General features: G+C 47.1%; 1 protein-coding gene across 7 annotated transcripts in view; it reads right to left on the bottom strand.

Moving 5' to 3' along the window:
• rufy3 (RUN and FYVE domain containing 3) overlaps window positions 1-23,869 on the bottom strand; it is a 71,097-nt gene that overhangs the window by 16,259 nt on the left and 30,969 nt on the right. For all 7 annotated transcript variants that reach the window (XM_073042367.1, XM_073042368.1, XM_073042372.1 and 4 more), the window contains 9 exons: window positions 14,753-14,926; window positions 11,735-11,852; window positions 11,462-11,563; window positions 8,047-8,170; window positions 7,451-7,515; window positions 6,099-6,164; window positions 4,289-4,358; window positions 2,031-2,132; window positions 1,520-1,636 (listed from right to left, as the gene is read on the bottom strand). In XM_073042367.1, the coding sequence (XP_072898468.1) occupies window positions 1,520-1,636; window positions 2,031-2,132; window positions 4,289-4,358; window positions 6,099-6,164; window positions 7,451-7,515; window positions 8,047-8,170; window positions 11,462-11,563; window positions 11,735-11,852; window positions 14,753-14,926 (938 nt within the window). The remainder of the gene's footprint in view (window positions 1-1,519; window positions 1,637-2,030; window positions 2,133-4,288; window positions 4,359-6,098; window positions 6,165-7,450; window positions 7,516-8,046; window positions 8,171-11,461; window positions 11,564-11,734; window positions 11,853-14,752; window positions 14,927-23,869) is intronic.

Genomic DNA, 23,869 nt, shown 5'->3' with positions numbered 1-23,869 from the left:
CGTCCAAGTCAAAAACCTGCCACCTTGTAATTATCAGGGAACACTGTGGTAATTATATTCCTGAAATAACTCCTGAATATTAACCAGATTGTGGGTCTCAGACTACGTACGAGACCATGGCAGAAATACTTTTCACATTCTAACCTGCATGACAAAACGCAAATCGTTAAAGAAAACAGAAATCGTTCACCCGGATGAATGCTGAGGGAGGTGTAGGGGGTGCTTGCAGCTGTCTTTGCCCCCTGGCCTGGAGCTCCTTGGGTTCTGATGAAGCTGCCCTCACCCAAGCAAGGGGACAGCACTCCAGTGGTGGACAGACCGTGGGGTGTCAGCTGCTGAGTCACTTGCTGTAAGCTAGCTAGCCTCTGACCTGCTTTGACGGGTGTTTCTATTGAACCTTTTGATTGGCGACCCCAGTTACTGCAGGCGAGGGACTGCGCAATAGTAAAGCTGCAGAATTCAGGGGTATTTGCCACTAGTCTGCTCACTGCTACTAAGGATCCCACCAGGTTGGCAGGAAATTGATACCGAGTTGAATGGGTACAAGAGAAACCAGGTTAGAAACTGGAGGGATTGAGGGGAAGGTAAATGTCATGACTAGCTAAGTCTGCAAGAAAGAACAGGCAGGGGCAAAACAACAGACACAACAGGATGGAAGGGATGAAAAGTGTTTATTTTAATGTAAGGAGTATGAAGGGTAAGGGAGGTGAACTTGGAGCATGTATTAATACATTGAACTATGATGCACTGGGCAACTATTAGGCATAGAAAGGATGAATGCACGATCCTTCTCCCTGCGTTGGGGAATCAAGAACAAGGGGGCACATGTATACAAGGTGAGAGGGGAGAAAATTAATAGGAACTTAAGGGTCAACATTGTTTTTTTTTTTAAATCAAGTGGAACGAACTGCCAGACAAAATGGTTTGTGCAGGCACAGTAACAACAACTCAAAGGAACAAGGATTGAAAAGATTTAGATGGATTATGGGCCAAATTCTGGCAAATGGGACTGATGTGGTTGAGCATCTTGGTCAGCACGGAGCAGATGGACCAAAGGGCCTGATTCCATGCTGTATGACTCTGTAATTCAACTTTATTAGATCACTATCTAATAATCTGCTGTTTAACCATGTGGAAATCCCAGTGATTCAACACCAGACTCGCTTTCCACTTCCCTCTGACTGGGCTCCAGTTCCTGCACTCCTGGTCTGCCCCCATTTCCCGCACTCCCTTTAAACTCACCGATATACTACCGTGCACCACCTCTATAAATGCCGTTTAAAAGTGTTAGACTATTAACAAGCTAATATTGGATGGTTCGCAAAATCTGCTCGTTGAGGGTGCAGGATTAATGGGAGTTTTACTGTAATTTTGAAGGATAGGTTTCTGCAGATGAAGCCAGCACTCCTATACCACTGGCATGTCAGCTTCTGAAACCAATCACACTCCACAACGTGGTGAACAAAGCGGCTGTGCTTCAAGAAAAGAGTTGGGAGAGCGGGTTTCCACCAGGACCTACCAGCCTGAGCTGTGTCTCCTCTTTGAGCTGCTTCCTGGTCTCAGTATCCACGTCCTCCATAACCTGCCGGCCCTGTCTCTGTCCCAGTCCCTCGGCGTTTCCATCCGCCTTCGACACCTGCGAAGAGGGACATCACAAAGTTACAGCTGATAGGGCCACTGCCTCACATCTCCAGAGGCCCAGGCTTGATCCCGAACTGCACCACTGTCTGAGTTAAGCTTGCAGCATCCGCTATCCTCCAACATCCCAAAGACATGCAGAATTAGCGGGTTAACAGGCCGACGTGAAGTGACCCCAGTGTGTGGGGAGCCCCTAGAGTCTGTAGGGAATTAAAGGGAACATGAGGGAGAATAAATTGGGAGAGAGTGGGATTACACAGCAGGCCAAGCAGCATCTATGAGGGGAGATGGACAGCCAATGTTTCAGTCACTGGATAGGACTGGTTTTTGTTCTGCATCTACCACTCATGCCTTTTAGTCTCTGAAGCTCAGCAGTTCCACACTCGACCCACCTCCATCTTCTTCCAGGTAGATTCCAGCTGGAGTACACTCTCCTGCTTTATCCGTTCCGTCTCTTCCTGGAGGGTGATGATACGGTTGTTGGCCACTGCCAGCTGGGAGGGTAGAGAGAGAAAACAATTAAACAACAGGTTTTTTTTTAATGATGGATAGAGGTAGGAAAGTTGTTTCCACTGGCACACGAGACTAGAACTAGGGGAGTAGATTTAGGACGGAGATGAGGAGGAACTGCAAAGGGTGGTGAATCTGTGCAATTCTCTGCCCAAAGAAGCAGTGGAGGCTACCTCAGTAAATATATTTAAGACAAAGTTGGATAGATTTTTACATAGTAGGGGAACTAAGGGTTATGGGGACAAGGCAGGAAGGTGGAGATGAGTCCATGGCCAGACAGCTACGTTTCCACAGCTCTAACAAAGGGATCTGGGAGAAGCTACAAGAGGAAACTTGGCCACTGAATTGGGCAGGATCATGATGATGGGCTAGGCACATCCACACACACCCTCTCCCCTCCTAAGTGAAGCTCAGAATTTGGCCTCATCACTCATGATGGTCAGTTGGGGACACACTTCTGGAGACTGCCCACATCAGTGGAGAGAGGCTCCTACCCCCAAATCTAAACCTACCCTAGCCTTGACCTTGCACCAAATCAAACAGACAACACGTTATCTCTCAACACTGTAAAGGGACAGTGGGGCCTTGAAAGCCACTGAAATGTTTCTCTCTCTTAACCCCAAAGATCAATAACAAATTCATGGCCAAAGACCAACCTCCTGGGCTGTTCTTGCCCAGCAAGGAGTTTGAGAAGCGCATGGGGTTGAAGACACCAATTAGGCTTTCCAGAGGAGTTAAAGACTTGTGGGGAATTAGTGAAGAAAGTGGAATTTTTACACAGATCGGCATTTCCTCAGAGTTTTGTTTCAAAACATTTTACTTTGAAACTTTTCTATTTTAGTTTCTGATTTATTTGCACACTATTCAAACTTTATTTCTAAGTGGGATTGCAAATGGTGGTGAGGGAGTTGATGACGCCAGCTACTGGGCAAAAAGCAGTGTTGAGAATATGTGGTGATACATTTCAAATGTGAAAAATCAAAATGCAACATATTCTTCACTCGGAGATGAATTTGGAATGTTACCTCAAATATAACCTGGACCACTGAAAGCAAATGTATAGTAGATGTAGTGAGTAATTAGGGGACCCTTGTTATAAGATGATATGAGAGCAAGAATAGGTCTGTCCTATAACAACTATACATAGCCCTGGTGGAACCACACCAGCAGGACTGTGCACAGTTTTGATCCCCCAAACCAAAGAATATACTTGGGATCAAAGAAGCGCAGCGAATATTTGCCAGACCAGCTCCTGTGATGGTGGGTCTGTTATACGAGGAGAGATGGAATCAATTAGGTTTCTTTTCTCAAAATTTTAGAAGAGTGACCTCACTGAGACGTACAATTAAAGAGCTCAACAGGAGGAGGACAATTCATATAGCCCAGGAGCACAAGACCATAGCTCACTTATAGAGCAAGCAGGGAAGAAAAATAAGGGCAGAAATAAGGAGACATTTCTTCACCAAGGTGGTGAATCTTTGGAATTCTTGACTCTGGGGAGCTGAATGTGTTCAGAACTGAGATTGGTAGATTTTTGGAAATTACAAAATCAAAGAACATGGAGATCGGGCCACAAAAATGTGTTTGAAGATTTTGCACCTTATTTAACCAGCTGCCCTACACTTTCTCTGAATTTTGTCATCACCTTCCCTTTGTACCACGTCAACATAGAAACTGGAATTACCTCGAGGCAAGTGTACAGAATGATCTGTGTGGATGGAAAATCAACAAAGCTTTTCATGCTATCTAGGGTCATGTGACAAGAATAAAACAATCACCATGAACGGCTTATAAATTCAATAAAAAGGTTGAAATATTAAAGACAATGCCACCTTCTTCCTGGTTTGCTGCCTGACAGGACTGTCCCGTGTGACTTGCTACTACGCCAGGCCAATGACACTTGTCAGACGCAGGGGTTCCATAGAAACGGGGAGCTCGGTGTCCCAGGACAAGTTGGATCTCGAGGATGGTGTTACTTGCTGACTGACAAATGCCAGCTGCTCTCAAAATCACCATTGCAGTCCCCGATTCACGATCCACCCATCCACCCGCCCGCCAGAACTGTCAGTTCCTCGAGAGTCACCTCAGGGACAGTCTGTGATTCATCATTGGTGGAGGGTCAAGGACTGAGAGCACTAACCTCTTCAGTAAGCTTTGTGTTTGATTTTTCCAGTGCATCCACTTTTGCTTGGAGATTATTTACAGTGGAACTACAAAAACAAGAGGAATAAAATTATAGAATGATTACAGTACAGGCCATTCAGCCCATGGGGTGTGTGATAGCCCCTAGGACAGTAATTCCCTTGCTCTAGCCCCAGATCCAAGCAAGTTACTCCTCCTTTGCCAACCTAATTCCTTATCTAAGTCCTGAGTGAACCAACTCCAGGCTTAAGAATCAAATTTGAATCAAAATCAAAAATATACTGTAAAGTTGGAACGGAGCTCGCAACACGGCCCCTGTATGCAGTGCCATCAATTCCACCATGCCTCAGTGTTAACAACATTTTTCCCTCACACCTCCACGTAGCGTTACCCAGAACGGGGAAACCATGTTCCCCAGTGCTCCAACTATTAGTCTTTGTCTACCGTCTACTCAACACAAAGCTGCCTTCATGTCTTTACGGAGCTGTTGGACAGGATAGAGTGTTGGGGACTGAGAGATGATCGTACAGAGATGTACAAAATTATCAGGGGCACAGACAGGGTGAATGCACCCAGTCTATTTCCCATGGCTGGGATTATCAAGAGGGTACAGGTGTAAAGGGAGAGAGTAAAGATTTAATAGGAACCTGGGTGGCACATTACTTTTACATTAACGGTGGTACCTATGTGAAGTCAGCTGCAGGAGAAAGTGGTTGAGGCAGGTACAATAACAAGTTCTAAAAGAACAGCAGGACAGGTACATGGATTGGAAAGGTTTAAGAGCTTATGGACTAAACACTTACAAATGGGACATGTTGGTCAGCATAGGCCAGCTGGGCCGAGAGAGAGGTCTGGTCCTATGGTTGTGAAGCCCGAAGCTATTTTGCTTTGTGGAGAACAATGGTAGGACTGGTGCAGTTGGAGGTGCTCACAGCTTCCGTGAACCTGTTCAGTTCCAACCTCCACTGGTGTCCGTGTGGAGTTTACAATGTTCTGTCCTATGACACAATGGGTGCTCTGGTTTCTGCCCACATCCCAAAGAGGTACGGGCTAGTGAATTAACTGGCTGCCGTAAACTGCTCCAGTGGTGGTCTTGACAGATGTGTAAGAGAGAGAGAAAACAAGTGACAGGGAAGTCAGTCAGGGTCTGAGAACAAGCAGAGACTTGATGGGCCAAACAGCCTGCTTATATCCAATGAAAACACAAGATACAACACTTTCCCTGAAAACCCTCATCCATGGAACTGTTCTAATCTTTCCTGTCCCTCCTGCGATAAACACTCTCCATGTAAACATCATTCAATATGTATAAAGACTATTTCACCCTTCTCCATAATGGCTCCACCCCAGACCCCTCCCACAGTCTCCTCTTTCCCCCATCTGCTTGCCTCTGCTGTTCCCCACAACTCTCCCACTGGAAGGGGGTCACAACCCTTCCCCTGTCCACAACTTCCTTAACAAAGATCCTTCTCCTGTATTTGCTGTGGAATTTAACTCTATCTGACGTGCATTTTCTCCTCTACAGACGTCAAATTCTAATAAAACTCCTCCACAAACAAAGAATTCTGAGGCTGCTCCCCAAATCTCTTTTCTAAACCATGTCACCTCTTGTCCCCAGAGTCTGCACACTCCCCAGTCCTCCCACACCCTCTCCGGCAGCTCGGTTAAACTGGGAAGACGGGGTCTATCACCACCTGCCATCTTCACAGACACACTGAAGGATTATTATTTTTAAACCACTCAAGTCCGTGCAGAGAAAAGGAACTCAACAAGCTTCAGCTTTGTCCTCTCATCCCTCAGCTTCCTACCTCAGGTGCCTGTTCAACTCTTCCACGTAATTCTTTTGGTCCAAAATGGCAGTAATCTGCCCGTCCCTGTTGCAGAAACAAGAGCACTTGCTGTTTTAACAGGTAGAAAGCTAATCAGTTTAAGACAGAAATACGTGGCAAGTTCATCGGCAACTGGGCGACCTGCAGTGAGTGACTCACCAATGCTCAGGATCTTTCCACCACCTATGAGGCACAAGTTTGGGACTGTGATGGTATACTCTCCACTGGCGTGGATAAGTGCAGGGATGATTCACACAGATGACTGACCGGCATCCTATCCGCCACCGTAAGCATTAATTCCCTCCACCACTGCCACACAGTGGCTTCACTGTACACCTACTGGTGGAGTGGGATAGGGTGGGGTAGAAAGTCTGCCTGCAGTCCTACAATAAACTGATGTCACAGATCTTTGGGAGCTTGTAATGATCGTCCACACTACCCATCAAAAGTGGCTCATTCTGGTAAAGCAATTTCACATCCCAGCGGGATGAGAGGTGCTCTCACAGGGCAAGTCCTTTCCACACCGGGTACAAAGGTTTACAGATATCAACAACTTCTAGCTCTAAGAATTCATGAAACAATCCAAAGAGTATTGAAAAGGAACTAATGCAAGCACTAGCGTTCGGCATGATCAGAATTTTCATCGCTTTTGGCCACTTTGTCTCTTTCAGTGAGCATCACCACACAGTTACTGTTGTTCTGGGATCGCCCTGTGCATCTGCCTGCATTGCAACGGTACAGGCACAGCCCAGCGGTTACGGTGGGGAGTCTGATAGTCTCCCGGACCCCAGATCAGAGCGAAGGTTCTGACACTAACGGCACGGAAAGGTACTCACCCTTCCGAGCTTTTACTGCTGTGGTGGGGAGTCTGATAGTCTCCCGGACCCAGGATCAGAGCAAGGGTTCTGACACTAACGGCACGGAAAGGTACTCACCCTTCCGAGCTTTTACTGCTGTGGTGGGGAGTCTGATAGTCTCCCGGACCCCAGATCAGAGCGAAGGTTCTGACACTAACGGCACGGAAAGGTACTCACCCTTCCGAGCTTTTACTGCTGTGGTGGGGAGTCTGATAGTCTCCCGGACCCAGGATCAGAGCAAGGGTTCTGACACTAACGGCACGGAAAGGTACTCACCCCTCCGAGCTTTTACTGCTGTGGTGGGGAGTCTGATAGTCTCCCGGACCCCGGATCAGAGCGAGGGTTCTGACACTAACGGCACGGAAAGGTACTCACCCCTCCGAGCTTTTACTGCTGTGGTGGGGAGTCTGATAGTCTCCCGGACCCAGGATCAGAGCGAGGGTTCTGACACTAACGGCACGGAAAGGTACTCACCCTTCCGAGCTTTTACTGCTGTGCCCACCGTCTTTCAAGTAGAGAGAGAAGTCGATCACACCAACCTGAAATGCAAACAGAACACGAATTAAGTCAGCCGGATCACCAGTGAATTATAAAGATTTTTTTAAAAAGATTAACTTTGTCACATGTACATCAAAACATAGACTGAAATGCGTCATTCTGCATCACAGTCTACAGACGAGTTGGGGACAGCTGACAGGGAATACCATGCTTCTGGCACCAGCACAGCATGCCCACAACCTATCTGTACGTCTTTAGAACATGGGAGGGAGCTGGAGCACGTGAAGGAAACCACGCAGTCACGGGGATAACAGCACCAGTGAACACTAACTGAAGTTTGATTCCTGCCGCTATCAAGTGTCTGTGCTAACCACTTGAATGAGCGTGCCCTTGTGTACTGCAGAACAGATAGTCCCTGGGTCAAGGTACACAGTTCCCAAACTCATTGAATTGCTTTTATATTGTTTACAAAAGGTCTGCTTTGAAGAGGGATTAAGACAGGACTTTGGAGTACAGATAAGAAGCAATCGCAGCCATTGGGACAGAGGTAAGTGGGTGTCCCTCTCTCCTACCTGGGTATCCAAGTCCTCTCCCTTCATACACAGGTTGACGTCAATCACATTGAGTCCAACCAGGAGCCCAGCGATCACCGCCCCTTCCTCTTCCATCATCAGAGCATTTGGCTCATAGAACTCACTGAAAGGTCAAAGAGTTGACACGTTAGGTTCACCCTCTCCAACCTACCCTTAATTCACATCAATCCCCACATCCTTGCCCTTCGCTCACTGACCAATAGGCTAACGATCTCAGACTCAGCAACTGAAAGCCCACTCAGGGCTCAAAGCTTCTCCACCTCGAATAAAGGGATTATACGCCTTCACCCCACTTGACCTGCATCCAGGAACATGGCCTTGCTTTAGAGGTAACTCGAGCCTCTCACCAGTATCATATTGTCGCTCATTCCTTTGAATCCCCGTAAGCTTTGGGGGACAAATCTTCGAAGTTGAAGTACCCTCTTGCTCCAGGGAACAGTCTCTGTACTGCTCCTCGTACACGTCACAGTAACTCAGACTATGGCCCTTAAGTTCTCATAAAAGGGTTACCATAGTCATAAATATTACAGAACCCTACCACACAGAAACAGGCCCTTCGGCCCATCTGCTCCGTGCTGAACTATTAATCGGCCTAGTCCCATCGACCTGCAGACTACAGACCTCTGTATCCCTGACATCCAAGCACCTATCCAACATATCGCCATGGGGATTCCTGACCTGCCGAACATTTCCAGAACTTCTATGCTCCTTGGACACTTACTGAAGCTTCACGTTGGAAACTCCGCGTGGGCGTGCAGAATAAAAGCGAGGATAGATGTAGAGTTACAGTAAATGGGTGGGAGACGGTTAGCAGCACCCGGTGGGTCGAAGGGCCTGTTTTCATGCTGTATCGCTGACAGTCTGTGACACGCTTTACAACTGCAAGCTTGCACTAATTTAAGGGCAATTAAGGATATCAGGCCACAATGAAACGTGTCACAAATAACAATGAGGGTGACACTCCTTCCACTCCCTCCATGCACAGACAGCACATAGGAGCCGCATGCAAACCCCTGGGGTAAGCTGCTTCACTCTGGCCCGAACCTCCCTGTGCACTCCCACAGCAGTAGTGGCAGCGGAACTCTTCCCCAGAAATCCAGCTCCCACCAGTCCCAGGGAGTGGGGGGAATGGGCTTGTTCCAATAAAGACCCATTGGCCACATCCTCGAAATACCTCAAGAGCAGGTGAAGACCCTCTTCCCCGTCCACCTGTCAAAAGAGTGATCACAAGGAGCAGGAGGAGGAGGAGGCTGTTCAGCTCATTGAGTCTGTTCCGCCATTCAACCAGATATGGCCTAATCGTCCATCTGAACATCAGTTTCCCCACAGCAGCCCCACAGGCTTTGGTAACCAGTGATCTCTTCCCCACTTGCTCACTGAAAGGGAACATGTAGGAACAGCAAGCAGTTCAGGCAGCGAATAGCACCATGGTCTTCATGTCAGAGTATTACAGCCCAGAAACAGGTCCTTCAGCCAACTCACCCATAGTGACCAAGTTGCCCACCTGAGCTGGATCCACTTGCCTGGGTCTGGCCTACATCCCTCTAGTTTTAAGTGTTGTAAGTGTACTCACCTCCACCTCTGGCAGCTCATTCCTTGTGCCCACCACCTCTGTGAAAAATCCTGACCCTAGGTTCCCTTTCACCTGAAACCCATGCCCTCTAGGTTAAGACCCCTAACACAAGGAACAAGGATGACTTGCTGCACTTCGAGGGCCTTGGTGAGAACACACGAGACTCCTTACCTAAGAAAGTGATCTGCCAGTCAGAAAAATGAGTGCCGCAAAGGTTCACCAGGACAACTTCCCCTCAGGATGGCGCTGAACTGTGTTCTCAGCCGAGACCATGGCTCAAACTCTTTTTTGTTCAATAGTTTTGGAGTCAGAGAAGGGAGTTAAGGGGTCAGGTTAAGGTTCAGGGACAGGGATGTGGGATGTGGAGGAGTTAGAGGTCAGGTCTCAGCTCCACACTCGAAGTCCAGCAACACAGACAGGAGATGAAAGACATCCGTAGATGTCAAGCTGTCCCGGGATCAGATGCCCACGCGGGTAGGAGGCATGCAAGACGGTCAGTTGGCAAGCCCAGAGTTCGATCCTGAAGTCTGGGGTCCTGTCAGCAGCTAATCTAGAGTCCAATACCAAAGTTGAAAGCCCAGAGGTCAATCGGAAATCCGGAAGTCAAAGCCCAGTGGCTAAAGTCAGGACGCAGGAGGCCTGGAGTTGGAGGACTGTCCGTGTGTGGTGGGTGGGAGGGAGGAAAGGGGCTTACTTTGCTGATGTTGTTTCGTTGCTGGCGTTCAGTTTTGCTGCGCTGCGTGTTGTGCTGCTGAGTATTGCAGCCGTGTTACGTTGGTGCAAGGCTGTGTAGCAACACGTGCAGGCTGCCCCAGCACATCCTCAGTTAGGTGTTAACATTAAACCAGGCATTTCACCAAATCCTTCCTCACACACGTGATAAATAAACCTGAATCTAAAATTTATGCACTGGGAAGACATCCGTAAGAGGAGAAATGGAGTCAGCTAGATCTGCGTTCACCAGAGTGCTGAGGAACGAGACAAATCTCACCGACGCATATCAAATCCTTACAGACTCAATGCCTGTCTGCAGGAGTGGCGTTCAGCCTGGCTGAGAGGTCTAGAGCACAGGGTCACAGGCTCAGGATATGGGCCAAAATGTTTAGAGCTGAGACGAGGAGAAAGTTCTTCACCCAGGAGTGGTGAACCTGTGGAATTCTCCCCCCCAGAAGGAAGCAGGTCAATGTTCTTTTATAATTCAAAGGGATGTGGGCTTCACAGGCAGAGACAGCTGTTTATTACCCGATCCTGGTTGCCCCTGAGAAGCTGGTGGTAAGCTGTCGTGTTGGACCACTGCACTCCTTGAGGTGTTAGGGAGGGAGTTCAACCCAGCGCCAGTGAAGGAACGGGGTGGTGTGGGGCTTGAAGGGCAGTGTCCAGCTGGTGGTCTCCCTGTGCTTTTTACTGCCCTTGCCCCTGGTTTTGGAAGGTGCTGTCTAAAGAGTCTCAGTGAGCTGCTGCAGTGCATCCTGTGGATGGTACACACTGCTGGTACTGTGCATCAGTGCTGAAGTGAGTGAATAACTAAATCTGATGAACATGTTTAAAGAGACGGAGATTTCTCCATGAGGAACCATTGAGTGGGGGGAGAGGAGATGAGCCATGGTTGTACTGAACAGCACAACACACTCAAAGGGCAAATGGCCCCATCCCATCCCCATGTTTTGATGAATAGGAAGATCGCAAAGTTCGTTCCCGTTTAGTAAATCCGAAGGGGACCAGCTTGCTAGACTGGCAAAGGCCGAGATTCTGAAAGGTCAGCGGGAAGCCCCTTACCCAGTGCGTGCATCTCTGAGACTCGCAGCGCAATTAGTCACTTACCTCAGCAAATCCTTCCGATTAATCAGTGCCTTCATGTAATCGGAGAGCTTCTTCTGCATCAGAGCCAGGCGGAGCCACGCCCTCCCTCTCCCAACCGCTGTCCTACAACGACAGAGAGTCAGTCACCACACAAAAAAAACACACACCAGGCATTTTGGGAGACTACAGCATCAGCCGCGTTAGATAAATGCACAAGTTGCAGTGAGGGTCACAAAACATACGGCTCTCTGTACCAGTACATCCAACAGCCACTTGGAGCCGTTAGTTACTCACTTGAGTCCCGGGAGGTCCTTGACGCTGACGGTGATCTCTCCGGCTTCTGGACACAGCTTCTCTACCAGCTCCAGCGCCCCCCAGAACGACTTGTTTTGCCCAAGGAACGTTTTCTTAACTAGTTTATAAAAAGGAAAGTCGTTAGAGGAAACACCAGCCAGTTAAGCTTGTTGAACAGGATGCTGCCTGGATTAGCAGGTACGAGCTAGGGGAAATTGGACAGACTTCTTTTGTTTTCACTGGAATGTTGGAGGCGGAGAGGAAACCCTATTGAAGTTTATTACATTATGAAGGATATAGGTAGGGTAAAATGTCAAATATTAGGGAACCTTTATTTTAGGTGAGAGGGGAAAAGTTTTAAAATGGGTTTAAAATGGGGCAGCATTTTCTTTGGACAGGAAGTGGTAGATGCCTGGAATACGCTGTCAGTGGTAGAGGTAGCACACACAATAGTGATTTTTAAGAAGTTTTTACACATGAATATGCAGGTAGTGGGTATGGATCACATGCAGAGTGAAGAGAACTGATTTAAATGCCTAGTGTTCAGTGCAGAAATAGTGAGATAAATAGCCAGTCCTTTGCTATACCACTGGATTGAATCTTTTAAAAAATATATATTAATTCATGAGACGGGTACATCAGCGGTAAGGGAGAGTCGGGAACAATGGCACATTACAGGAGAAGGCTCCAGTCATTTTAAACCGAGGTGCAGAGGGAAGTGAATCTCTGCCCCGGAGGATGGTGGAGGCTGGATGGATTGTTGGATATATTTAAGGGTGGTGACAAATAAAGGGAAGAGGAGGAAATTGAGGGGAACGGGTACAGAGAAGGATTTGCAGCCTGTGTAGAACTGCTGTGATTACACTGAACGGTGGGGTGGAATTGCAGGGCCAAGAGGCCTACTCCTGTGTTCATCTCTCACCCTCCATCCTGCCTCTCTGTATCAGAGAGTGGATAAGGCAGTGAGTCTGGAGTCAGACACGGGCCAAGAAAGAGCAGATTTCCTCCCTGAGATTCCTCAGTGAACTGAGAATACAAAGTATCTTCGTCACTATAACCAACACCAGCTTTATCACTTGGCTTTACTTAATAAGTTTAATTTCTTCACCTGCTGACCTGTCTCTGAATCCATTGCTGATTCTGTACCCCCTAAGCATTAACAAATCCACTCTGCCACTGGAAGATACTGTGCATCACTTTGATTTAAAGCATCCTGTTTAACATGAAATCAAGCTGCAGTGGGCAACTTGATGGGCTGTTTCTCTGGTGTATGGGTCCATGGCACTCCAGAGGGTTCTTAACGGAAGACCTTTAATCTCTGAAACATGGACTCTATTCCCCTCCCCATAGATGCTGCCTGACTTACAGAATGTTGTTGGCTTTCTGTTTTATTTCAGATTCCCAGCATCTGCAGCTTCACAGGACAGAGCGAGGCAGATCATGGAGGAAGTTAACCCCTCCATGGAGGAAGTTAATCATGGAGGAAGTTGTGGACACGCATCAAATCTCATCCCTGTGAGCAGTAAAATGGGTGAGGAGGCAATCACAGAGGCAGAGATTTAGCTCTCATCAGGAGCTGACATGACAATCCCATCCCAAACAGAACACAGTGGATGGTTTACAAGGATGTTGCCTGGATTGGAGAGCGTGTTTTATGATAATAGGTCGAGTGAACTTGGCCTTTTCTCCTTGGAGCAATGGAGGATGAGAGGTGACCTGATAGAGGTGTACAAGATGATGAGAGGCATTGATCGTGTGGATAGTCAGAGGCTTTCTCCCAGGGCTGAAATGGCTAACATGAGGGGGCATAGTTTTAAAGTGCTTGGAAGTAGGTACAGAGGAGATGTCCGGGGTAAGTCTTTCCACACAGCAAGTTGTGGGTGTGTGGAAATGCACTGCCTGCGATGGTGGTCGAGACAGATACAATAAGGTCTTAAAAGATTCTTAGATAGGTACATGGAGCTTAAAAAAAAAGAGGGCTATGTGGTAGGAAAATTCTAGGCAGTTTCTAGACCAGGTTACATGGTCAGTATGTGGGCTGAAGGGCCTGTAATGTGCTGTAGATATGTTCTACGTTCTAATGGTCTTCTCCACCACAATGAACTGTAGGCCATCAGCCCATCATGCTTATGACCTCCCCCTGAAAGGAAGAACCAGCATATCCCACTCCTCTGATTCACAGATACCCCACCTTATCCAACTCTTTTCTCCAAAGTTCCCGCCGAATCTGCTCCCACTGACAGTACATTCCAAGTCCCCAGTAGTTCCTTGTGGAAACATTCCCACCTCTCCCCTTTGGCTCTTCTGCCAATCCCTTGGCTGTGTCCTCTGGTAACCCACCCACCCCTGAAAAAGGCTTCCTTTGACCTCTCTAACAGTGCAGACCTCACACAATGCTTGAGGATAACGCCAGAATCACCATCTTCTCTCATTCACCTCGGGGGAGCAGCTGACATTCCCCACTTCCAGTAACCCGGTTACTCAGGTTTACTGGACTTCCTCTTTAAATATATTTAAGACATAATTAGTTAGGCTTTTACATACCAGGGAAATTAAGGGTTATGGGGAAAAGGCAGGCAGGTGAAGGTGAGTCATGATTGGTCATGATCTTATTGAATGGCAGAGCAGGCTCGACAGGCCAGATGGCCGACTCCTGCTCCTATTCCTTATGAAAGGTTATGGGCAAATGGAACCAGATTAGTTGGGGCTTCTTGGACAGTATGGGCCAGCTGGGCCATACAGCCCGATTCTATGCAGTGTAATTCTGACTCTGTTGCTGAAAAAACTAATTTTCATGGCATTTACACCCTGTATATATACACACCTATAATGTGAAACTTGAACTCTGCAGTAACCTCAAGCACCAACCATCCCAACCTGTGCTTCCATTCCATCGCTTGCTCCCTCCCACTCATACCTCCACCCAGGCAAAGTGAGATTAACTGATCTGTCTATCCCCTTTCCATGACGAATATACAAACATCGCCCTCGACAAGCAGCCGATACAGAGGACCTCACCTTTAAGGCCGTGCTTGAGGCAATGCTCCATCACCACAAAGAACTGCTGGAGAGGGGCATAGTCCGAGTCCAGGGACCTGCCCAAGTTCAAGGCCGATTCAATCAGACCCTTTATGCTCAGCTTTGCCATGTTCATCAAGTTGAGCCGTTCGATTGCAATGGGGTCCTTGGGGTCTGAAAAAATTGGATAAGTTATGAAAAGTTTACATCGTGAGCACAGGGCAGCAGATACTGAGAGAACTCGATCAGAATATCAGAGAGCTCAGTAACACTCTCTGTTACTGAACAGCGTCAGTACATTAATGCAGTGACCAGTCCTGGTGGTGACATCACATAACCCATGGCCTATCACATGATCAGAAGTTACACCTCCCATTGGTTACTGAGCACTCCTATTCATATGTACTCTTAGTTTCTACAGCCAATTGCAAACAGACTGTTCACATACAAATGATTCTTAACCATGTCCATAACTTCACTATTGAAAAGAAAACGATGAGTAAATGCCACGGTTTCTCCCTGAGTTTTGTGCATAACCTGCCCTAAAATTAATCTCTCATTGGGATACTCCAGAGTAGCCTGACCAGAGTTTCAAGTGTGTTTTGGTTCCCAAGGTCCATAAACCTGCTCCCTCAACATAAGCGGACAAACGTCACACAGAAGCTTAAACCTCAAGAACAGGAACAGCTCTACTTTGTCCAGGGTTGGGGCTGTCTGGGATGTGGCAGTGACTGGTGTGTGTAAGGTCTCAGTTCTCCTCTCTCAGGGGCTGTTGGATCACAACTGGTTTTGGGAAACCCCTGGCACTGTCTGAGGGGGTCAGAGTAAAAAAAATCCCAGTGTTCTTCCCCTTCACAGTCCCAGTACTTCCTCCATCTGTCTGCCTCCAGCAGCAGATCACACAGATAAAATGCAAATAATCTCGCCAGTTTCAGACACAGTAATCACACAGACAAATCAAAACAGAATCAGGATTGAAGCACTGGAAGATATTCAGCAGGTACAACTAACTAACTCAGAACTCCTGGAGTTAGCAATATTTATTATCAGAAACTTCTAAAGGTTTCTAAGAAACCGGTGCAGTTCTCACTCACTGAAAACCACCCAACTCTGGAACAAAGTAAACCCAAAATGTAAATTAGACCCATGGCCCCAGGTACAGTCTCGACAACATCTCACCCAAATCTAGGCCTCTTGTTACCCACGCATCAGGGAACAGAACAGACTCACACATCAGTCGTGGGGGGTTCCAGCCTCTTCCTGAACTTCACCGTTAATAACCTCAGCAAATACTCCAGCAACGGGACTGAGAAAGGCCCAACCTCTCCGGCGGAGGCCTCTCACCACACCAAACCAAATCCGAGGGCTGGTGCTTCCATGAGACACGCTTCCCTGAGCTCTCGGGCAGCTCCACTGGTGATGTTAGGAGGAGGTGGGCCAATGCATTTAGCTCAGCTGGTGGCACCAATAAAACCAATTGGGCCACTGTCACAGGTGCCAATCTGCTGCCATTTCTCCGGCATCACCACAGCTTGCGCGGAGCCCCTCGAGATGAGACTGCAGAGGGAAACGGACCAAGGTGGGTGCATGGAGCCAGGAGGCAGATTGGCCATGATCTCACCAAATGACATAACATGTTCGATGGGTTGAAAGGCACATCTACTGAAACGTAAGCCAACATGTCAAAGCCAGATATTCCAACTGGCTAACGCCTCAGTAGCTAGCTTGGTTTTTATTATTGGAACTACAGTAAAATGAGGCCCAGATGAGTTCAATCTTGCACCTGCAGAGGTGGAGTTCTGAATGAAACTCAAATCACAAAATCATGTCAACTCCTGAATGGTTGGAAAAGTCTGGTGGGCAATGGTAATGTCACTAGGAGCATCATAATCCATTACAAAACCTTCATCCTCTCCTCTTTGGTGACCCATATTGCTCCTGACAGGACAGCTGGAAACCTGGAATAAAAACAGAATGTTGGGGCACTCAACAGGTCAAGTAGCATCTGTGCAAAGGGGTCAGTGTCCTAGGTCGACAACCCTTCAAAAGCGGTAGGTTGAAGTTTAGAAGGAAGAGGAGAGGGCTTTTCAGCCCACCGACTCCTTTCCAAACTTCAACTTCCCAGCAGGATTTGGTGCTTCCTATGGTAACCATCATGATGTCTACATCAATCGCAAATGATCGGTTCTTGGCTAATGGCCACAACAACTTTGGTTTTCACTGCAAGAGTCCAGACTCAAGCCCAACCCTCCATGAACACCAGCAAACCTCACGCCCATCCTATTTACCTGAAGGGTTACAGATCAGATACCCTCTTTTCAAATCCTCAGTTACTTCACCCATCCTTCAACAGTGGGAAAGAAAAGGCCATTCTGTCCCTCCAGCTGTTTCCTGATATGGTGCCTTTGTCTGTGCCCCTGACTCTCGCAAACCTCCTCTGGGCAAAAGCCTACGGATCTTAGGTTAACTTCTGGATAACTTTCAAACCAATGCAGCCAGAGGAGGTCACCTTGACCTGGATGTGTGGGAGTGACCCGAGGGAGGGGTGAGCTCATCCCCAAGCAGCTGGAGGCTGGGTTAAGATAAGGTGTGGCAGGTTTTTCTTCTTCAAGGTTACTAACAGTTAGGATGGAGTTGAGTCGCAGACCAACTGATCCAACTCGGAGTTGAACAACTTCTTCCTGTCCACATGTTACAAACTGGCTCAATCCACCCGAGTTGACTGTTCATCTTTTGCCAAGGAACTTCATCCCCAATATCTCCAGAGTTCTCCTGCATCTCCAGTAGAGATACCCCAAACCCCCTAGAGTGTCCTGAATCCCACTCTTTGATTTAAGTCTGGGGCCCACAGAATGTACAAAGAATGTTTCTGCTCTGCCCAACACCTCAAAAAAATTGCAGAGTTGTGTACACAGCTCAGTCCATCATGAAAACCAGCCTCTCCTCCAATGACGTCACCTACACTTGCCATTACTTTGGAAAGGCAGCTAACATAATCAAAGACCCCGCCAACCCTAGGCTTTCTCTCTTTTAAACCCTCCCAATAGGGAGGAGATACAAAAACTTGAAAACGCACATGACCAGGCTCAAGGACAGCTTCTATCCCATTGTTATAAGAGCTTTGAACAGACCTCGATCTCTCTATCTCACCATGACCCTTGCACTCTATTCTCTGTGGGCACTGTTTCAGGAGCTGTAACACTTTATTGTGCATTCAACAAACAGTTACAGCAGTGTGTACTATCTACAAGATGCGCTGCAACAACACATCAAAGTTCCTAAGGCAGCACCTTCCAGACCCACGATCACGACCATCTGGAGGGACAAGTACAGCAGATACCTGGGAACACACCACTTAGAAATCTCCCTCCAAGTCACTCACCACCCTGATCTGGAAACATATCACCGTTCCTTCATTGTTGCTGGGTCAGAATCATGGAATTCCCTCCCTAACAGCACTGTGGATGTACTTACACCTCAGGGGCTGCAGCGGTTCAAGAAGGCAGCTCATCACCACCTTCTCAAGGACAACTAGGGACGGGCAATAAGTGCTGGCGACACCCACATTCCGTAAATGAATAAAAAAATTTAAAAATTCAGTTTCTGCTTTTCACTTTTACTATCTCAATGAACTGATGCTGTAAAATGATCTGCACAGATGGCATGCAAAACAGTCTTTCACTATGGAAGCAACACGCTCAAAATGCTGGAGGAACTCAGCAGGCCAGGCAGCATCTACAGCGGACGGGGATCTCCCAGTGGTTACCCATTTCAATTCCACTTCCCATTCTGATACATCAATCCATGGCCTCCTCTACTGTCACAATGAGGCCACACTCAGGTTGGAGGAACAACACCTTATTTTCCGTCTGGGTAGCCTCCAAATTGATGGCATGAACGGCGATTTCTCGAACTTCCAGTAATGCACCCCCCTTTCACTACTCCCCATCTCTCTCTCACCTCATCTCCTTGCCTGCCCATTGCCTCCCTCTGGTGCTCCTCCCCCTTTTTCTTTCTTCCATAGTCTTCCATCCTCTTCTATCAGATTCCCCCTTCTCCAGCCCTGTATCTCATTCACCAATCAACTTCCCAGCTCTTTACTTCACCCCTCCCCTTCAGGTTTCACCTATCACCTTGTGTTTCTCTCTCTCCGTCCCCCCCCCCCACCTTTTAAAGCTACTCATCCTTTTTTTCCCTCCAGTATACGAAATGTTGACTGTACTTTGTCCCCCATAGATGCTGCCTGGCCTGCTGAGATCCTCCAGCATTTTGTGTGTGTTGCTCGGATTTCCAGCATCTGCAGATTTTCTCGTTTGAGTTTTTCACGGTATCTCAGTACATTAATTACAATTTACTCAACTGACCAAATGCAGTTACCCCCCCCCACCCCTCAAAGGGGAGAAGAGAAAACCTCCAACAGCCCCTCATTCTGACACACCTACACTCATTCCTACTTCTGAGAACCTTAACAATTCGTTGTGCTTCTCCAATCCTCCCACACTCCCAACTATTACCCCAGGCCCCTCAAATCTGTCAAGCTTTCATGCAATCCTCTTTTGGAGGCTAGCAGTGAACCTGCCCATTCAGGTTTGCACGGCTTTGACTTAAAGATTAACGTTTGTGCTGTAGGAACAAGACAAGATTAGTTGTGTCTGACACCCGTGATCTATATAGAGTTGGGACATCCTGGTGCAGTTGTACAAGCTCTTGGTCAGAGCACACTGGGAGTACTGTATACAGTTTTGCTGCACACAAGACATGGATACATTGGAAAATGTGCAGAAAAGATTTACCAGGATGTTGCCAGGACTAGAGAGTCCGAGTCATTGAGAGAAATGGGCCAGACTAGCACATTGCTCCTTGGAGTGCAGGAAAATGTAGGCTGACCACGTAATAAACACAAGAGATTCCACAGATGATGGAAATCATGAACAACACACAAAATGCTGGAGGAACTCAAAAGGTCAGGGAGCATCTATGGAAGGGAATAAACAGTCAACTTTTCAGGCCAAAACCCTTCATCCGGACTGGATTAGCAAGAGGCAGAGGCCAGAATAACGTGGGGGGTGGGGAGGGGAAGGAGCACAAGCTGGCAGCTGATAGGTGAGACCAGGTACATGGGGAAGGAGTGTGGCTGGCGGAGGGGTGATGAGGTAAGAAACTGGGAGGAGATAGATGGAAGAGATACAGGGCTGAAGAAGGAATCCAATAGGAGAGGAAAGTGGACCATGAAATAAAGAGAAAGAGGAGCTGAGAAGGGATAACGAGGTAACCAGAATAGGGAATAGATAAAGAAAGGAGTAAACGCTGGATGTTTGAGAAATTGATGTTCATGCCATCAGACTGAATGCTACCCAGATGAATACAAGGCACTGCTACTCAAACTTCAGTTTGGCCTCATTATCAGACATATCAGAACTGGAAAGCAAAGTTGAATCGAAATGGGTAGCCACCAGAAATCCTGCTTTTTAAGGCAGACTGGCAAACGTCTCCAAAGCAGCCTTCCAATCTGTATTGGGTAGAGAAGGCCGCACCAGGAGCACCGACCGGCTACAGTAGATGAACCCGACAGACAAGTGAAGTGTTGTTTGTGTGTGTGGTCCAGGATAATGGTGAGGGTAGACGTAGTGCATGATGCAGGGACGTCATGCTTGCAGGGATGTCCTTATAAAAATGGTTAAAATTAATAGGCATAGATAACAGTCCTTACCCCAGAAAGGGTGTCCAAAGTTACGAGAAATAAGACATAGTGCAAGGGGGAATAGATTTAAATGGAATCTGAAGTGCAATATTTACCGTGTAGAGGATGGCGAACATAGTGAACCCGAGAAACTGATTGAGGAGGCACGAATGTATAATCTAGGAAGCACTTCAGGTAGATGGAGGGTGCGCCTTGGATGGATATGGGGAAAACACATATCATTTTAGGAAATTGGGACCAGCTGAGTGAACACTGTGGTTGGCATGAACTGGTTGGGCAAAGGGACTGTGTTCAGATTGCTCCATGGCCCCAAGCACAAGTCCAATTAAACTCTCTCAATGCAGTCAACCTCACCACAGACTGTGTGCTCGCTATCACATGGCTGTTTGTGGGAGCTCACTGTATACAAACTGCCCGCTCTCAATCTTCACATCATGTAAAGTGCATAAAGGAAAGCAGATTGCTGGAAATTCTCAGCAGCTCAGGCAGCATCTGTAGAGGGGAGTTGTTAACATCTCAGGTCTGTGACCCACTGAGTGTTACCAGCATTTCCTGTTCACATTTCAGATTTCCAGCAACTTTGATTTTCATCTGAAGACAATTAGGACTTTATGAAAGTCTTCACACCATTGAACACAGTTGTGCTGCCCTGGTCACTGACAGAGAAACACAACCCCCTCCATCTTCTACCAGAATCCTCCCGTGATCTCCTCTTAACCAAAGCCTAGCTGCCAAGACTGGGAGTTGCTTATTCTAATCACCCAGTTCAATTCCATGCATCCAATCTCAAAACTCGTCTAAATTTCTTACAAGTTTCCAGTATTCTGGAAAGTAGTTGCTGCTGGATGTGTTTCCGAGAGATTGCTACTATTGCCGTCGAGCTCTGAAGAGAATCCTTAAACAAAAGCGTACAATCCCTCGGCAGAAGGATGTTTTGGCATTGGAGAGGGTCCTGAGGAGGTTCACGAGAATGATTCTGAGAACGAAAGGGTTAATGTGTGTGGAGCATTTAATGCCTCTAGACGTGCTCCCTGGAGTTTAGAGGAATGGGAAGGGGGGGGGTGGATATCAGTGAAACGCATAAAATATTGAAAAGCCTTGACAGATTGCACATGGAGAGGACGTTTCATATAGTGGGGGAGTCTAGGACCAAAGGGCACAGCTACAGAATAGAGAAATGTCCATTTAGAACAAAGATGAGGAGGAATTTCTTTAGCCAGAGTATGCTGAATCCGTGGAATTTATTGCTGCAGACAGCCGTGGAAACGAAGTCACTGAATACATTTATAATGGAGTAACAACATCAAAAGTTAGAGGGGGAAGGCAGGAGAATGGGATTGAGAGGGATAATAAACGCTGATGTAGTGGTTAGCACAATGGAAGAGGTGATACGTGTTCAATTCCCACTGCTGCCTGTAATGAGTTTGCACGTCCTCCTCGTGATGGCATGGGTTTCCTCCCATAGTCTAAAGATGTAGCAGTTGGTAGGTTAACTGGTCATTGTAAATTGTCCCATGGTTAGGCTAGGGTTAAATGGGGGATTGCTGGGTGGTGAGGCTCAAAGGGCTGGAGGAGCCTAGTCCACACTGAACCTCAATCAATAAATTAATTAATTAAATGGAATGGCAGAGCAGACTCTATGGGCCGAATTGCCGAATTCTGCTTCTGTCCTTATCAGAGCAGTATCAAACTCACTTTGACCAATCAAACGAAGAAGGGACGTCACTGAAAGCCAGCTCAGTAAATTTTGGAAAGGGTTTTAAAATAAGGAGATGGTTAGGTTGTGGATTCTTGAGCTCACAACACCGAGGCTGCAAGAGGATGGACTGGAGGAGGGGTTTACATCACGGCCGAGATTCCTTCATTTTCCACTACATCTCAAAGAGGAATTTCCTCCCAAATTTGCTGGAGGGTTTATTAGCCATTAATTACATAATTGATTAAACTGACTTTGATTTAAGTGCTCAAGAACTGGGCAGCATAGTGGAACAACTGATAGAGCCACTGCCACACAGTGCTAGAGTCCTGGTTTAATCATGGCCTCTGGTGCTGTCTTTGTGGAGTCCTCCCTATGACTACAGCACCTGGATTTCCTGTGGGTACTCTTCTTTCCTCCCACATCCTACAGAGGTGTAGGTCAGTGTGCAAGTGGGTCATACAATGTGAAGGATGCTGATGGGAACATAGGGAGTGGATAACATTACAGTAATGGATGGTGATAACTAGCATGGAGTCAATGGGCCAAAGGGCCTATATCAGTGCTATAGAACTCCTATGAATTGCAGAAGTGAAAGTGAAGGGTGAAACATACTTATCTGTGTAACAGACAACCATCCATATTTAGCTGTGGTTTACAATTACTTTTACACAGAAACAGCTCAACCTCAAAATGTCTGAGGTGTGAAACTTAACAGCAGAACTTTTTTTAAAAAAAAATAAAACCAAAGCTTTGCAGTACTTAAAATAAAAAAAGCATCCCAAGCATAAAAGCGGGTAGATTTTCACAGAGAAGCTTCAGGTATGTAGATCTTAAAAAGATATTTGGCACATATTTCAGAGGATGTCAATAAAGTTACTTCACTAGGTGACTGGGAAGCGCAGACCACTGACTCACAAGCCAAAGTTCAAATGCCAGTGACAGTGAAGGAATTTACATTTACTCATTCAGAGCACTAGCAGTGGATCATGAGGTTACAGGATTGTTGTGACATCCACCTGGCTTGCACTGTCCTTGGTGAAACACCATCCCACCCCAACAGTTAACTCTTAATTGACCAATTATTTAATCTAGCAAGCTGTTGTAGTTTTAGGTTCAGAGAATGAAAAGAAATCTCGAGCCTTGCACACATCACGTAAGAGTTAAACCCACGCTGACCAGGATTACGCAGCTGGCATCTGTAAATATTTCCAAGCACCCAGGCCCCTCTGGCATATTTGTGCTTGTCTCATTCAGTTTCAGCTTCTGACCATGGAACTCAAGCTGAGGCAGATGGTAGCCACACCAAGGGATGCTTTTAGGATGCTCTGATAAGGGTCTCATCTCCTCAAAAGTTGCAAAAGGACAGGGGCAGAGATGACACACATGGAGTCACTCCTCCACATAGCGGGCGGAGAGACCAGGGGAAGAACGGACGAACAGCAGCCAAGTTACAGGTACACGGAGTGACTGAGAGGAAGGTTAATGTTAACTGGTTAGGATGAAGAGAAGCAGCAGGGAACTGAATTCAGGCGGTTGGATAGAGAGAGACTATTTTACCCAAAGGTACAGGAATTGCACCGGAACGTTAAATGACAACCAAATGGTTCCAGGATGATGTCAGGAAGATTTACAAGGATGCTGCCAGGATTTACTGAGTTACACAGAGAGGATGGACAGGCTGGGTCTTTTTCCCCAGGAAAAGGAAATCAAAAACTAG

This window comes from Hemitrygon akajei, chromosome 4 (genome assembly GCF_048418815.1).
Source record: "Hemitrygon akajei chromosome 4, sHemAka1.3, whole genome shotgun sequence".
Classification (NCBI taxonomy): Eukaryota; Metazoa; Chordata; class Chondrichthyes; order Myliobatiformes; family Dasyatidae; genus Hemitrygon; species Hemitrygon akajei.
Note: the sequence above shows the minus strand (reverse complement) of the source record. Positions and strands in the feature narration are given on the sequence as shown.